We start from the raw sequence: 14,085 nt of genomic DNA, 5'->3' as shown, positions 1-14,085 counted from the left end.
AACTCAGGAACAAACTGTTACATAACAAAGATTGAACTCTGTCAGCCAGGGCACAGCTCCAGATGGCTGTCTGGGCGGTGTGGGCTACAGGATGTGGGGACGGTCCGAGCCAGACTTGGACACACAGATTCCTCAGCAGGGGCCTGGAAAGTCCCAGGTCTGTTCTATGGAAGGGAAACAATTAAGATTCAAGGACTATCAGAAAAACATCCCTGCCGCACCCCACCATTACCAAAAAAGAATAAAGAGACACAGACACACAGATAGTGTTCCCTGAAAGACATCTCAGGCTTACGAGAAGATGGGCGCGTCCATCTTCTGAGGCGTGATCCCCAGCACTCCAATGCAGCACTGTTAACCCGTAGAGAGGTTGGCAGCTGGGTGGGCTGAAGAGTCTTCTGCCAGTGACCACCCGAAAGTGGCTGCCCCAGCTACTGCAGATAAAATAAATATGATGTAGGTGCCCCCAAGTTGGCCCTGGCCACCTAGGAGGCCTACGAAAGGAACCAAAAAGAAACACAACACTCAGTAGCAGCCTTTATGTTTTGCTCTTTCGTGTATCCAGACCTGTTTCTAAAGAGAAAACTGAAACCCAAGGGTCCTCCTGAAGCTCAGCCAGAGGCCTTTCAGCAGCAAGCTCCCCACCTGGGCTGGGAAGGGGTGGCATCACTTGGAACTGTGCTGGGGCACTCCCCAGCCCAGCCCTGCCCAGAGGCATCCCAGCTTTCAACCCTCCTGTCCTTCCAAAACCCTGGGCTGTTTTCATGACAGTTTGTTTCCGTGTATTAAAGGAATGACGTATACAGAAATGTCGTCTCCTGAGCCCAGTCGGTCATTGGATATCCGCCATCCTCTATCCTTCAGGACACCGCGGGCACGCATCACCAGGTCCTGAGCTGCCAGAGTGTACCTGTGCAGGGAGAAGCACGGATGACATGGTCAGTGTGATATCAGGCAGAACTGGCATTCGGGAGAGGCTGGGAAGGAGGCATTACTACAGACTGTGTAGACAGTCTCCCTGGGTCGGGAAGATCCCCTGGAGGAAGGCGTGGCAGCCCATCCCAGTATTCTTGTCTACAGAATCCCATGGACAGAGGAGCCTACTGGACTACAGTCCATGGGATTGCAAAGAGTCAGACATGACTGAAGTGACTTAGCAAACATGTTGGAAAAGAATCCACCTGCAATGCAGGAGACAGGGGTTTGATCCCCAGGCCAGGAAGATTCTTTGGATAAGGAAATGGCAACCCACTCCAGTATTCTTGCCTGGGAGATGCTATGGACTGATGAGCTACAGGCCATGGGGTCACAAAAGAGTTGGACATGACTTAGTGACTAAAGAACAACAAAGCAGCCAAAAGCCAAGGCCATCTTTTCCCCAAATGTGGGGTGCCTCATGTGAGGTTACTATTTAGGTGGTAGCCGGACTTACAGTAAATAACCTAAACTGTTCTGCGGCTCAGTTCTCTTTTGAGAATTTTGATGTCAGTGAGAGAGTCCCGGTTTAGTGCTGGTGTACCTTTAACACACATCTGCTCAGGCTCAGAGCTTTCTATGGCAGTCTCCAGCTAAAGAAATACATGGGAAAAACAGGTTTTGTTTCCAATGTTTTATTTTTAGAGCCACATTGCTTTTAGGCCAAAGGATGGTCATTTTCCATTTCTGGTAGGGCAAATTTCCTTTTTAATTTGTTTTTAAAAAGCGAGTTGATTTAAAGAATAATACGCTAGCACGAGTAAGAAGGAACCTAGCAAAGGTGGGACGGTTTTACTGGCGCCAGGCAGAGAAGCCTTGGTGTGGGCCATCTGTCTCATCTGCCTCTGTCAGTATGCCATGCTCTTCTGGTCACCACTGTAAGTACAGTGAGGGGTCCCCAAGGGTTTGAAAATAAGATTGCTCACTGAGATTTAACCATAAACATACAGAAGAATGCCTATGATAAATGGACGAAAAGTATTAAAATCTAGAGAAAGACTGATGTGGGAGGTGATTTGGGTGTATGTATCCTGGATGAGCCTTGAGGCCTAAAACAAAGAGAAGAAAACATTGGCAGGTGTCTGTCCAAATACCGACTGAGGTAGAGAGTCTTAGCCAACAGACTGCAAAGAAATTTAGTTCCACTGGTAGGGCCACATTTAGTGAGGATGTGCCCAAAGAGCCTCTGCCATACAGAACAGAGTTTACTTTTATTCTGATTCCATGTTCACTGTATAACCTTCTAACTACGATCTGCCTCCCTGTGTAGGCATGCTGCCAGAAAAAGAATGAGCCTGACATTGGTGCTTGAAGAACACCAGTCCTGTTTCTCCATTTAAACATCAACTGGCATTTCTGAAGTTTGCAGGTCAGTCATGAGAGCTTGGTTAAGGTGAGCCCAACCCTGATAATGAATCTGTTCTTTGTATGTTGATTAAACCAGTTTCTGAACTTGAGAAACAAAGCCAGACTCTGGTACATCACCAAGATAATAAGTGTCACTCTGTAAGGAAGGCCTCTTGGAAGCCAGCCCACGGACCTTGAATAGCAGGCCAGCCGAATGTCACTATGGCCTTTCCCTGCTGGAATGCCACTCAGCCTGGCCATGAGAACTGTGAGTTGTAGAATTCAGAACACCAGAAGCCTCCTGTATTTCTTCTGTTAAAAGCCCTTATGGATCAACCTGACTCATGTTAGAAGAGACCAGAGTCTAGTCCTGCCATTACATTACTTAAGAACAAAGTTTGTAGCAGATGATCTCAGGATAGTTAAGATTCCAGGCTGTAGGATCTTTGAGACTCAAGTTTGCCCAACCCAGGTAGTGGAGAGAAGTGCGGCACATACTACAGGTGGCAGAGAGAGGCTATTTTTTTTTTTAATATTAATACAAAATGACTTTCCTCCTAGAGAATGGGTGGTAGGTGAGTGGGAGATATGCCCTCTTGTACTCATATTGTTAGAATGATTAGTTTTGAGGTAGAAGGCTCTTAAGTTATGCCTGAGGGCAGATGCCACCAGTAGGCCCTCTCTGAGGGTCCTCTTCCTACTGAGATCAGAAAGTAAACAGAAAGGACTCCAACAAGGCCTTTGGCTAAAGAGCCTAATAAATGTCCCCCTATCCACATACTGCCACTTAAATACTGTGTTCATAGGCACTCTCAGATGCTCACCCCAGGTTATTCTTGGTTTTATATTAAATTGTATGTCTGAATACAACTTCACAGGGAAAGGCTACCAGCAACATCAGGTGATGTTTATTATCCTGGTGATTGCCCAGGGTCTAGACCTTAGCCTTTCAAGTTTAGAAAGCTGGCCACCATCAGAAAGTCTACAAATAATAAATGCTGGAGAGGGTGTGGAAAAAGGGGAATCTGCCTACATTGTGCTTGTGGGAAAGCAAACTGGTATAGCCACTATGGAGAACAGTTCCTCAAAAAAAAAAAAAAAAAATAGGCCTACCATATGATCCAGCAATCCCACTCCCAGGCATATACGCAGAGATGAAAACTCTAGTTTGAAAAGATACATGCATCCCAGTGATCATAGCAGCACTACTTACAATAGCCCAGACATGGAAATAACCCAAGTGCCCATCAACAGATGCATGGATAAAGAAAATGTATATATATATTGATATATACAATAGACTACCATAGCAAAGAATAAAATATTGCCATTGTGGCAACATGGATGAACCTAGGGGATATCATTCTAAGTGAAGTCAGAGGAAAAAAAAATTAAATGACTTATATGTAGAATCTAAAAATATAATATAAATGAATCTATTTATAAAACAGAAACAGACATAGAAAACAAACTTGCTAAAGGGAAAAGAGGTGAGGGGATAAATTAGAAGTATCAGATTAACAGATACACACTACTTTGTATAAAATAGATAAACAAGGGACTATATATATTCAATATCTTAGAATAACCTATAATGGAATAGAGTCTGAAAAAAATATATATGTATTTAAAATTTACATATGTATATATAAAAGAATCTAAGAAAAGTGGATATATGTATAACTGAATCACTTTGCTGTACACTTAAAACTAAAACTAATGCAATATTGTAAATCATCTACACTTCAATAAAAAGCTAAAATCAAAAAAGTGCCTACTTTGTTTCATTTAAGTCATGTAAGAGTACCATCTGTAGTTAAAGGCAAGAGGCTATCCTGATATTGCTATTGCTGGAGATTTGGGGTATTGAAAAAAGGGTCAAAATTAGTTTTTGGTATTTTAAAAAGCAGCATTAGGTCACCTAGAAAAGATGGTTACCCAGGAACCCTGGGTAAGGGGTTCTAGAAAATTAAAGTTTTATTAGAGACTTTATTTATTAAAGACTCTAGAAGGTTAAAGTTTTATTCTCAAAGCTGCTTACTGCCCATGCTAAGAAAACTTCCTTTGAGCCTGCATTTCTCTTTATCATTCATACTGTCCTCCCTTAGGTGAAATCTTGGTAGAGAAATCCATTTTTGCTTCCTCAATTTCTTCCCCTTTTCTTCCTTAATCTCTTACCAGTATGTCCAGTACCCTCACAATCTGACCTCCTAAAATTCTCCAAACTCATTCCAGTCGACCCTTCTTCAGCACAGATACTACACTTGTGACCATCTTCTTTATCCTTCACACCGCATGCCTTTCTTCTTGAATTCTCCTCTTTTTCTGGGGTAGGGGTGAGGGTAGGCCGGCGGGGGGCTCCTGCACCACTGCACACTCCCAAGTTTTCCTGTTGTGTCTGGGCTTCCATGACACGTGGCACAGCCCTCACATTCCTTGGCAGATCCCGGAAGAGACTCTTCAGGAGTCAATAAATGTTACCTTAGTTTCACTGCCAAGGCAGCACTTCCCCATCTGTCATCCTCAGCTATACTGCTGTCCCCAGTCTCTTAGGCAAGAAATCATAGTCATTTTCTATGCTACCTTCTTACCCTGATACTTGTCGATGAGAAAATCCACAAGGCACTGTAGGACTTCTAAATTTTGTAGTATTTTAGTTGTATTTCATTATTGGTAGGAAGCTAATTAAAACCTCACCTTTACTAAGATCAAATTAAGCCTGCTGCTGCTGCTAAGTTGCTTCAGGCGTGTCCGACTCTGTGTGACCCCGTAGACAGCAGCCTACCAGGCTCCCCCGGCCCTGGGGTTCTCCAAGCAAGAACATTGGAGTGGCTTGCCATTTCCTTCTCCAGTGCATGAAAGTGAAAAGTGAAAGTGAAGTCGCTCAGTCGTGTCAGACTCTTAGAGATCCCATGGACTGCAGCCTACCAGACTCCTCTGTCCATGGGATTTTCCAGGCAAGAGTACTGGAGTGGGTTGCCATTGCCTTCTCCCCAAATTAAGCCTACTTATACTCTTGCCTGGAAAATCCCATGGGCAGAGGAGCGTGGTAGGTGCAGTCCATGAGGTGGCGAAGAGTCGGACACGACTGAGCAACTTGACTTTCGCTTTTCACTTTCATGTATTGGAGAAGGCAATGGTAACCTACTCCAGTGTTCTTGCCTGGAGAATCCCACAGATGGGGGAGCCTGGTGGGCTGCCATCTATGGGGTCACAGAGAGTTGGACACGACTGAAGTGACTTAGCAGCAGCAGCATTATAAAAACTGCTATTTTAAATTTATTTTTGCCATCATTCATTTATACATACAGAAATTTGCATCACCAACTGAACCACCAGTAAGCTCGGTAATATCTTTAAATTCACGAATTCATACTTTCGCAGTTTACTATTCAGTCTACTCAGTGAGTTCCTTTATTTCAATTACCTATTTTTCACCATTGCAAATTTCCATTTGGTTCTTTTACAAATCCACCTCTTCTTTACCTTATGGTTCTATTTGTAAATGTTTAAAGTTTCTCTCAACCTGCCCTATTAGGTTTTCTTTGGGGCGGGTGAGGATAGAGGGAAGGCTCTGTTATCCTTTCTCATGCTAGGTTTAAAGGTAAGATAGAGGCTTCTCTTCAGTAGGATTGTTTACTGTGTGCCCTAGGGTATCAACAGTGATTTTAAAATGTGCCTTTACTGGGGCACACTATGGGTTCCTCCAGTTCTAGAACTCATTTTAGTTCTAGAACACACTTTAGGTGAATTTCCTGGCTTAGGATCCCCAGGCTCCAGAAGAGGTGTGAGACTTAACCTCACTCTTTCTCCATGTGGTAGGCCTACACAGCGCCTCCTCACAGAACCTCAGTTTCATCAGGTCCTTGCCATCATCCATGTGCTGTGGGAAGGCTGTTTCCACTTGAGCAGGAAGCTTAAGGAGAACCCCTTAGACCATTTCTTCTAACACTGTGGCCAAGAGCCCAGCGTCCTCCACCCGACTTATCTTTGCCAGGCTTCCCTAGTGAATGCAACATCTCCCCTGTAAAAGAGCTGTCTGCGAGGACTATTGAAGGGCACACTGATCAGATGCCGTTGGCAATAACTGGAGACTGCAGCTAACCTCTAGAATGGGGTTCCTTCATGTACAGGAGACGCAGTACTGAAATAAAGTCACAAACGGTGTTTAGGTAAAAATGAAGCCACCTATGGAGATCTTTCCTTATAAGCTGATCAACTAAACACAACTCCAGGCACCGAGTTGTTAGGAAAGGGTTTTGTGCCCCAGCTCCAATCTCAGCCAGGTTGGGGGACACTTCAGAGCTCACCATCATCCTTCAAGCACCATCTTTCCCCAGGCATGAAATCACTTGTAAGGTTGCTTTATCTCAAGACTGGTGCTCAGGGAGAAGAAGAAACATTTTCTCTGGAGGCAAAGGGCTGTGTCTCCTCTCTCCCATTTCATTCTCCTACAGTTTTACCTGACAGGGGCTGCCTGGTTTGGTAACAAAGGGAGAGAATGTGTCACATGGCAGTAAGACAGGAGGGCTCTCCTGAGTCTGCTGCTGAGGCTGAGCACAAACACACCACAGAGTGAGGGGTGAAGGGAGCCACAGGAGAAAATCTGAAGTCAAAACGACAAAATATCAGCACAATATACAAGAGAGCTGCAGAGAACACGGTGCAGCTGAAGACAGCAGAAGGGATGAGGATTCCAGGACACCTCAGCCAGGATGGGGTGAGGCCACTGAGGAGCCTGTGATTCCCGGAGCTGGATGTGGGGCGGCAGCAGGGCCAGGACCTAGGGTCTCACTCAGGTCAGATCGCACCGGGGAAGCAGTGAGAGAGGAGCTGGAGCACTCGGCCCTCTGAACGAAGAGTTTCCCAAGGAGACAAGCTGTGTACTTGCAGAGCATTTCTCTTCTCTGGCTGACGGTTTCTGTATTGATCGGACGGGGTCTGCTGAAAGAGATGGCGGCTGGGGCGTTGTGGAGGGGAGGGAGCCCTGACTTAGCCACGGCACAGGGTCTGGTGCAGAGGATTCCTCAGGTCAGAGCAGGGACAGCAGGGGAGGAAAGAAAAGCCAGGAAGGAAGAGAAGCTGAAGGACCGCTGAAGGCCAGAGGCTCTTTTCACAACCACTGATGCTAAAGTGGGTGGGGTGGAGGGGGGGCAGGCAGTGAAGCCGGTTGGTAAATCCTCCATCCACCTTGCCATCTCCAGGCACTTAGTTCTCTCACCTCTTGGGTGGGGCACATGAAGGCATCCTTGTGGGAGGCTGGGCTGCCTGGGGTCCTAGCCTGGGTGCAGCACCACCCACATGGTGGGCGGAGGGGGGGCTCTGAAGAAACTCCTTAGCTTCTCAGAGCCCCTCTTTTTGACTTGTGCATCTGGAATAATGCTAGCACAGGCCTCAAGGGTCCTGCGGAGATAAACAAGATCCTTCCTGAACCATTTTCCTCATTAGACACAAAATGCCTCTCTCCCCACCAAAAGTTTTGCACCTTTTGCAGAGTCTGTTCCCACAAGACCACATCTAAATCAGCAGCAGAGTGTCAAAAGCAAGTCTATGTCAGGCCTCAAGCTGTAACCCTGCCTTAAAGCCAACAGTTCTTCTTGGGAGGAACTTCTCTTTGCCATTTGGATGGTACAGACAGGGTCTTACAAGGAGGAGGCAGGAACCAGGGGATTAATGGGTTCTGAATATTTGCATATAAAAGGCAGCCTCCCATTTACTGTGGCCCAGCAGTAACCGGGTGGGATGGGAATAGGAGAAGGCCTCTCTGCCTGCTGAGCAGGCCCCTGAGACTGAAGTGGTGGAAAAGCCCTCCCAAGCTTGGGAACATTCATCGGCAGGGATCTATGGTGACCGGGTAGGTGGGGGGTGACCTGGAGGGGCTCTTTGTTGTGCTTAGCACCAGGCAACTGGCCCTGGGAGGAGGCCCATCCCAGGCCTACTGCTGAGAGCCAAGCCACAGGTGCCCCTGTCTGGCTCTGAACCCCCCAAAGGTTCTGCTTCTGTCCCCTGCCCGGTGCACGGGGACTGCATTCAGGCAGAGTACCCTAAGATATGGGAACAGTGACAGCTGGGCCCAGAACACTGTCACTTTGTCCCCTGTGGGTTTGTATGTCAGCAGGTCCAAGGCTATGGACCGGGGAGAGCTCACCACCCCTGCCAGAGAGTGAGAACACCCACCAGGCCTCGTCCACTTCTCTGCCCCTGGCACTGGCTTCCTGGTTTTCTCAAGGTGGTGTGTGTTTATTTTAGTTCAAATTCCACATAGCAACATATCAGTAGGAGGGGGCATAGCAGACCATTTTCTTCTCCATTGTCTCTGGCAAGCCCTTTAAAATGACCTGATGTTCTAACTAAGGGTCCACGCAGTTCTGCATCAATGGCCACATCAGTGGCACTGAGGAAGGAGAGATGGGCCCAGCAGTGGGCGGTTCAGAGGCTGTCAAGGGCAGAATGGTGGGCTGACATCCATGTTCCCAGATCTGAATATGCTCAACATTGAGAACGAAGCAAAAATGCAGATTTTCTCTAGTCTTCAACACTCACCAGTTTGTTCTTAAAACCTGTAACTGCTATGAGGGTGGGGCCAGGGATGGAGCGAATGAAGGGGAAACCTTCCTTTTCACACTTGAGGCATAGTTTTCCTTTTTTTTGAAACATTTTTAATATTTGGCTGCACTGGGTCTTCACTGCTGCACATGGGCTTTCTCCAGTTGCAGGGAGCGGGGCTACTCTAGCTGTGGGGTGCGGTCTTCTCATTGCGGTGGCTTCTCTCTTTGCGGAGTTGTGGCACCACCGGCTTAGCTGCTCCACAGCATGTGGAATCTTCCTGGAACAGGGATCGAACCCATGTCCCCTGCATTGGCAGGCAGATGCTTATCCACTCTACCACTAGGCAAGTCCTGAGGCATAGGTCTTCAAACGAAATGGCACTGGGAAAAGCTCAGGCAGCTCACAGAAAGATTTCATCAGAAGGACCTCTGTCTTCTGCCAAAGTAGGTTTCACATTATCAAGGTATGTAGGACCTGCGGTAGCATCCTGGTGTCAGTGTTGGTGGGTGTTTCACTCTTAACTTTCCACTGATTAATCTCTTCCTTATCAAGGCACACAGTTTACTGAGCTGAGGAGAGCATGGAGATGAAGAACACTTAAGGTGTGACCGTCAAGAAGGCGTCTTCTCTCATTAGGAAGATGTTATATGGAATTTACAGTATGTTGGTATTTACAGATTTAGTATCCCTTAATAAGCCCCTCAAATGTCATGGCAGAGGGCTGAGGGTCATTAGATGCAAGTCACCATGATGAAGTTTCCAAAGAGAATTTGGGAAATGAAAAGTGAAGTCACTCAGTCATGTCCAACTCTTTGTGACCCTGGACAAAAAAAACCAAACAAACCAAAATCCTTGCCAGGTCTTACCTGGGCACTTGGAATGTGAATCCATGCCACATTTTCATGTGTGGTTGACTGTTCTTTGGCCCTAAGTCCACTCAGCTTTGCCCACACCTTTCTCCTTTAGCAATTTTGACAATTTTTATTCCTTTCTAGCAGATTACTAAGCATCTTCTTTGCGTGATTACATACTTGCCTCCATTTGGAATATTCTTTCCAGGAGACCCACCACTATACCCCAGCCTTACAGAGGGATATTTTGCTTCAGAAAATCCCTTCTGGGCCTTTCTCAGAGCACCGTTTCCAAAGAATCTTACCAGAATTAGTATAGACAGTGACAGGTTGTGTAGCCCAGCCTCCATGAATTCCAACCACCCCACGTGAGAATGTGGACTGGGTGTATTTCTTATCAATAGCTCATTCCATGACTCCACAAATGATGTACAGAAATGCCAGCGCTGCCTCACTTCAGGGCATAACCCAGTAAAAAGGAAAAGAGCCACTGTACTCACATTCACAAAACCTCCTTTTAATTTTCTGATTCCTTTGTCGAGATAGTTCAAAACAGCCAAAGGACTTAATAAGAAACACTGGGGTCAGGAAGGTCATACAGCTCATTTTTACCCCACCTCTGCCAGAGAAGATACTGCCAGGGTTAGAACTTTGCAATCTCTTAATTACCTTTTCCCTCACAATGCACCCTAGAAGGAGAGATGCTATTAACATTTTTTTATTGTAAAGGATGTCATCAGAGGAAAACAATGCTGGCAGTTTGTCAAGAATGGCTGTCACAAAGAGAAGAGAAAGAAAAATCCTACACATAACACAGACAAAAGCTATATCATCAAATGGCAAAACCTAAAAGCCCTTCCTGTCACAGGGCTAATGCCCTGCCTCCTTCTGACCTGCTGAATTTCTAGACAAACTGGGCAAACACAGCAAAACTCAAAGTGAAACAGGCCATTCAAAATGTCAAAAGCAGCAGCACTGTGCTGGGCGGTTGCTCTGCCGCCCTTCGTCTCTCAGGTGGCCCACCCTGGGGCTGCATCTCCCGTCCTCACTTTCTGTCAAACGACTGGCCGGCCTGGTGAGCTTCCTCAGGTGTGGACCCAGGCACCCTCCATTCCAGCTACTCACATGATTACACGGGCAGATCTGTGGTCCTGGCCTACATCTGGGGAGAAATGACTCCTCCCGGCTGAGGAACACCTGGAGCCACGGGAAGGCAATGATAGCAGGTCTGTCTTCATCACAGAAATTACAACTTAGGCTAAAACTCACCAGGACAGCTTCCAATCCTATTTCTCTTTGGCATGAAAAGATGGAACAGGTCCCAGTCAGGAGGGTACCATCAGGAAGCCCACCACTGTGGCTTTTGGGACTAAGCTCTCCACGGGCCTCCCAATGAGACACCCTAAGCCTCCACGTGAACATGACTCCCTCCTTCCAAAGCTCACAGTTACATGCAAGGACATCACATGCAGGAAAGATCAACATCATTTCACATAATGCCTAAGTTGTGAGTTTGAAATAAACTAAGATTGTATGATTTCCCAATATGGCTTAAATTACTAAGGAGCACAGAGAGGGGTAGGGCAGCAATCCACACGTCGTATTTTCACCATCAGATTGACCAGAATGTTTTCTGATTATGGATTAGAATGAACAAGTTACACAGATTCCATTTCGTTATCACAGACTGTCTTCCTCCCTGTAATCTTCACATTCATTTATCTCGTGAGTGCTTGAGGTCTGATATGACCTGCACCATCCACCTCTCACACAGAGATTACCCCACACTAAGCCCAGGCAGTCATACCGACTGCTGGGTTCATTGAAAATCACCCTGTCCCCTCTCCCCAATGTCACCCCAGCCTGCATTGCCTGGCACATTCTCTGTTACGCCTCACATTTAAGTTCAGACATCCCTCCTAGTGGGAAGCTTTCTTGCCTGGCCCTTGTGCCACCCCTCTGCTGCTGCTGCTGCTGCTGCTAAGTCGCTTCAGTCGTGTCCGACTCTGTGCGACCCCATCGATGGAAGCCCACCAGGCTCCCCCGTCCCTGGGATTCTCCAGGCAAGAACACCAGAGTGGGTTGCCATTTCCTTCTCCAATGTATGAAAGTGAAAAGTGAAAGTGAAGTAGCTCAGTCGTGTCCAAGTCTTTGCGACCCCATGGACTGCAGCCCACCAGACTCCTCCCCATCCATGCCTTATGCTTTTGTAACCTCTAGACTTTAAACTCCAAGAGATCTGTTTTCTTCACAAATTCTTCCCTAGGGTCTAGCAGGCCATGGCTTACAAAATAGGTCTTCAATATTTTCCAATCGAATGAATCTGAATGGGAATTATTTGGCAAAGAAGATACCCTCCCCCATAAGGTCTCATAAGGTTTTAAGATTTCAAAAACCAACCAGAATTTTTCCGATCTCCAGCCAGGTATTCCATCTCTTAGCAATAAAACTCTGCCCATTTAATAACTTTTTCTTTCACCCATTCCTCTATCTGATACAGAATTCTTTCTTAGGTGTTGGTTTGCCATTTTCCCTGAAAGGCAAATTCACAGGCTTTTTCTTCCCTGCCCTTTTGTTCCACAGAGATCTGTGTAAGCCCTGTTCTGTAGGTAACAGAGCTCATGAAGCTAGGAACTGGCTCTGACCTGGCATGTACCTGCCCAGTGACAGCACTGCCCACAGGTACCACTCCCTGGAGGGCAGATTTGTTGCCATGGAGATAGGAGCTGGTAAGCAAAACCAAGCCAGCTTGGAGAGATTTTAAAAAATACTGGGTGCCTTTTGACTCATACCTATCAGATGGCTTTGCAAAGCTTCACAAAAATAATTACAGTAGGGAAAAATCAACAGGAGAATGTTGCTAACAAGTAGGATACAGATTAAAACTAAAAGCTCAACAGGAAAAAAATGTATTCAAATTCAAATAAAATAATCTTACTTCCTGTACCATCAATTTCTTTCCACCTGGGAAAAATTATACCAAACAACACTTAGAAAGAGAGAGAATGTCTAGCTTTCTAACTCCTGAAGGAGTTTTTTGTTGTTGTTGTGAAATATATGAAACACATAAAAATAGCAAAAAATAAAGAATAACAGCAACAAATACCCAGTAGTGCTTATTATATACTAGGCAATTCACTTTATATATTCATACAGGCATTAGGTCAGGGCCTACCCTCTGGCACTAGTGGTAAAGAACCCGCTTGCCAGTGCAGGAGATCTAAGAGACTTGGGTTTGATCCCTAGGTTAGGAAGGTCCCCTGGAGGAGGAATTGGCAACCCACTCCAGTATTATTGCCTGGAGAATCCCATGGACAGAGGTGCCTGGCAGGCTACAGTCCATAGGGTCGCAAAGAGTTGGACACGACTGAAGCAACTTAGCAGGCGTGCAAGCTTAAGGTTAGGACTACTGGAACTTCCACTTGACAGATGAAGAATCTGAGACATGGAGAGGTTAAGACACTTCCCCAAGGTCACAAGGTCTAGAAGGGGCAGAACCAGGATTTAACCTCAGGTTAAATGACTAGATTCATACTATTAACCATTGGACTATGCTACCTCTCACAGCTGGCATACAAACAAATGTATATAGCAAATGAAGCGTCTACAAGTAACATGAGCAGTCATGTACCTGCCACGTAGCTAGAGAAACAAAACATTCTCAGTAAACATCTCAGAAGCTCTCTGTGGACTCCTCCTCAAGCACGGATCTCCGTAACCATTAACTGAATTTTGTGTTAACACTCTTTGTAATTTTAATATCTGCATCCCTAAGTGATTCATTTTCTACTTTATGTAAATAGAATCATAACATGTGAATTCTTATATGACTGGGTTATTAAATTCAACATTGTGTCTTTGAGATTCTTCCCTGTTAAAGATCACAGCTTTGGTTCATTCACATCTGGGGGCTGTGAATTATTCTGTTCTTTGTCTATCCTCTGGTTGGCCATGCAGGCTGCTTCCAATTTTTATCAAAAAAACAACTGTATGGATAGCTTTTTGTATGAATTGAATTATACTAGCACCAGAAAAAAAAAACAAAACCCAAACACCTGGGTTGTTTGTTAAAACACAGATACCTGGGTCCTACCACTGGAGTTTTATTTGATAGATCTGGGTTTGAGCCTGAAATTTTGTATTTCTAACAGGTTCTCAGATGTTGCTGATGCCATGTGGCCTAGAGACTACTCTTTAAGAACCACTGCTCCAGGGCACAGACTTAGGAGTGGAGCTTCTGGTTTACAGGATATGCACACGCCCAGCTGTCTTCAGAGTCTATGTACAAATTCACAAATCCTTCTGCCTTTGTCCTCCATGTTTTTAATTATTTCTACTCCTCTGTTGAAGTGTTTTTCATATA

The 14,085-nt window shown here is 45.7% G+C and overlaps 1 protein-coding gene across 1 annotated transcript in view; it reads right to left on the bottom strand.

Annotated features, from left to right (window-relative positions):
- Nucleotides 1-615: 615 nt before the first annotated feature.
- Nucleotides 616-14,085, bottom strand: part of PPM1H (protein phosphatase, Mg2+/Mn2+ dependent 1H) — a 293,423-nt gene continuing 279,953 nt past the window's right edge. Inside the window, exon 10 of the mRNA XM_068971237.1 lies at nt 616-910. Coding sequence (XP_068827338.1) covers nt 763-910 — 148 coding nt within the window. The 3' untranslated portion in view covers nt 616-762. The remainder of the gene's footprint in view (nt 911-14,085) is intronic.

The sequence above is a fragment of the Capricornis sumatraensis genome, chromosome 4 (genome assembly GCF_032405125.1).
Source record: "Capricornis sumatraensis isolate serow.1 chromosome 4, serow.2, whole genome shotgun sequence".
Classification (NCBI taxonomy): domain Eukaryota; kingdom Metazoa; phylum Chordata; class Mammalia; order Artiodactyla; family Bovidae; genus Capricornis; species Capricornis sumatraensis.
Note: the sequence above shows the minus strand (reverse complement) of the source record. Positions and strands in the feature narration are given on the sequence as shown.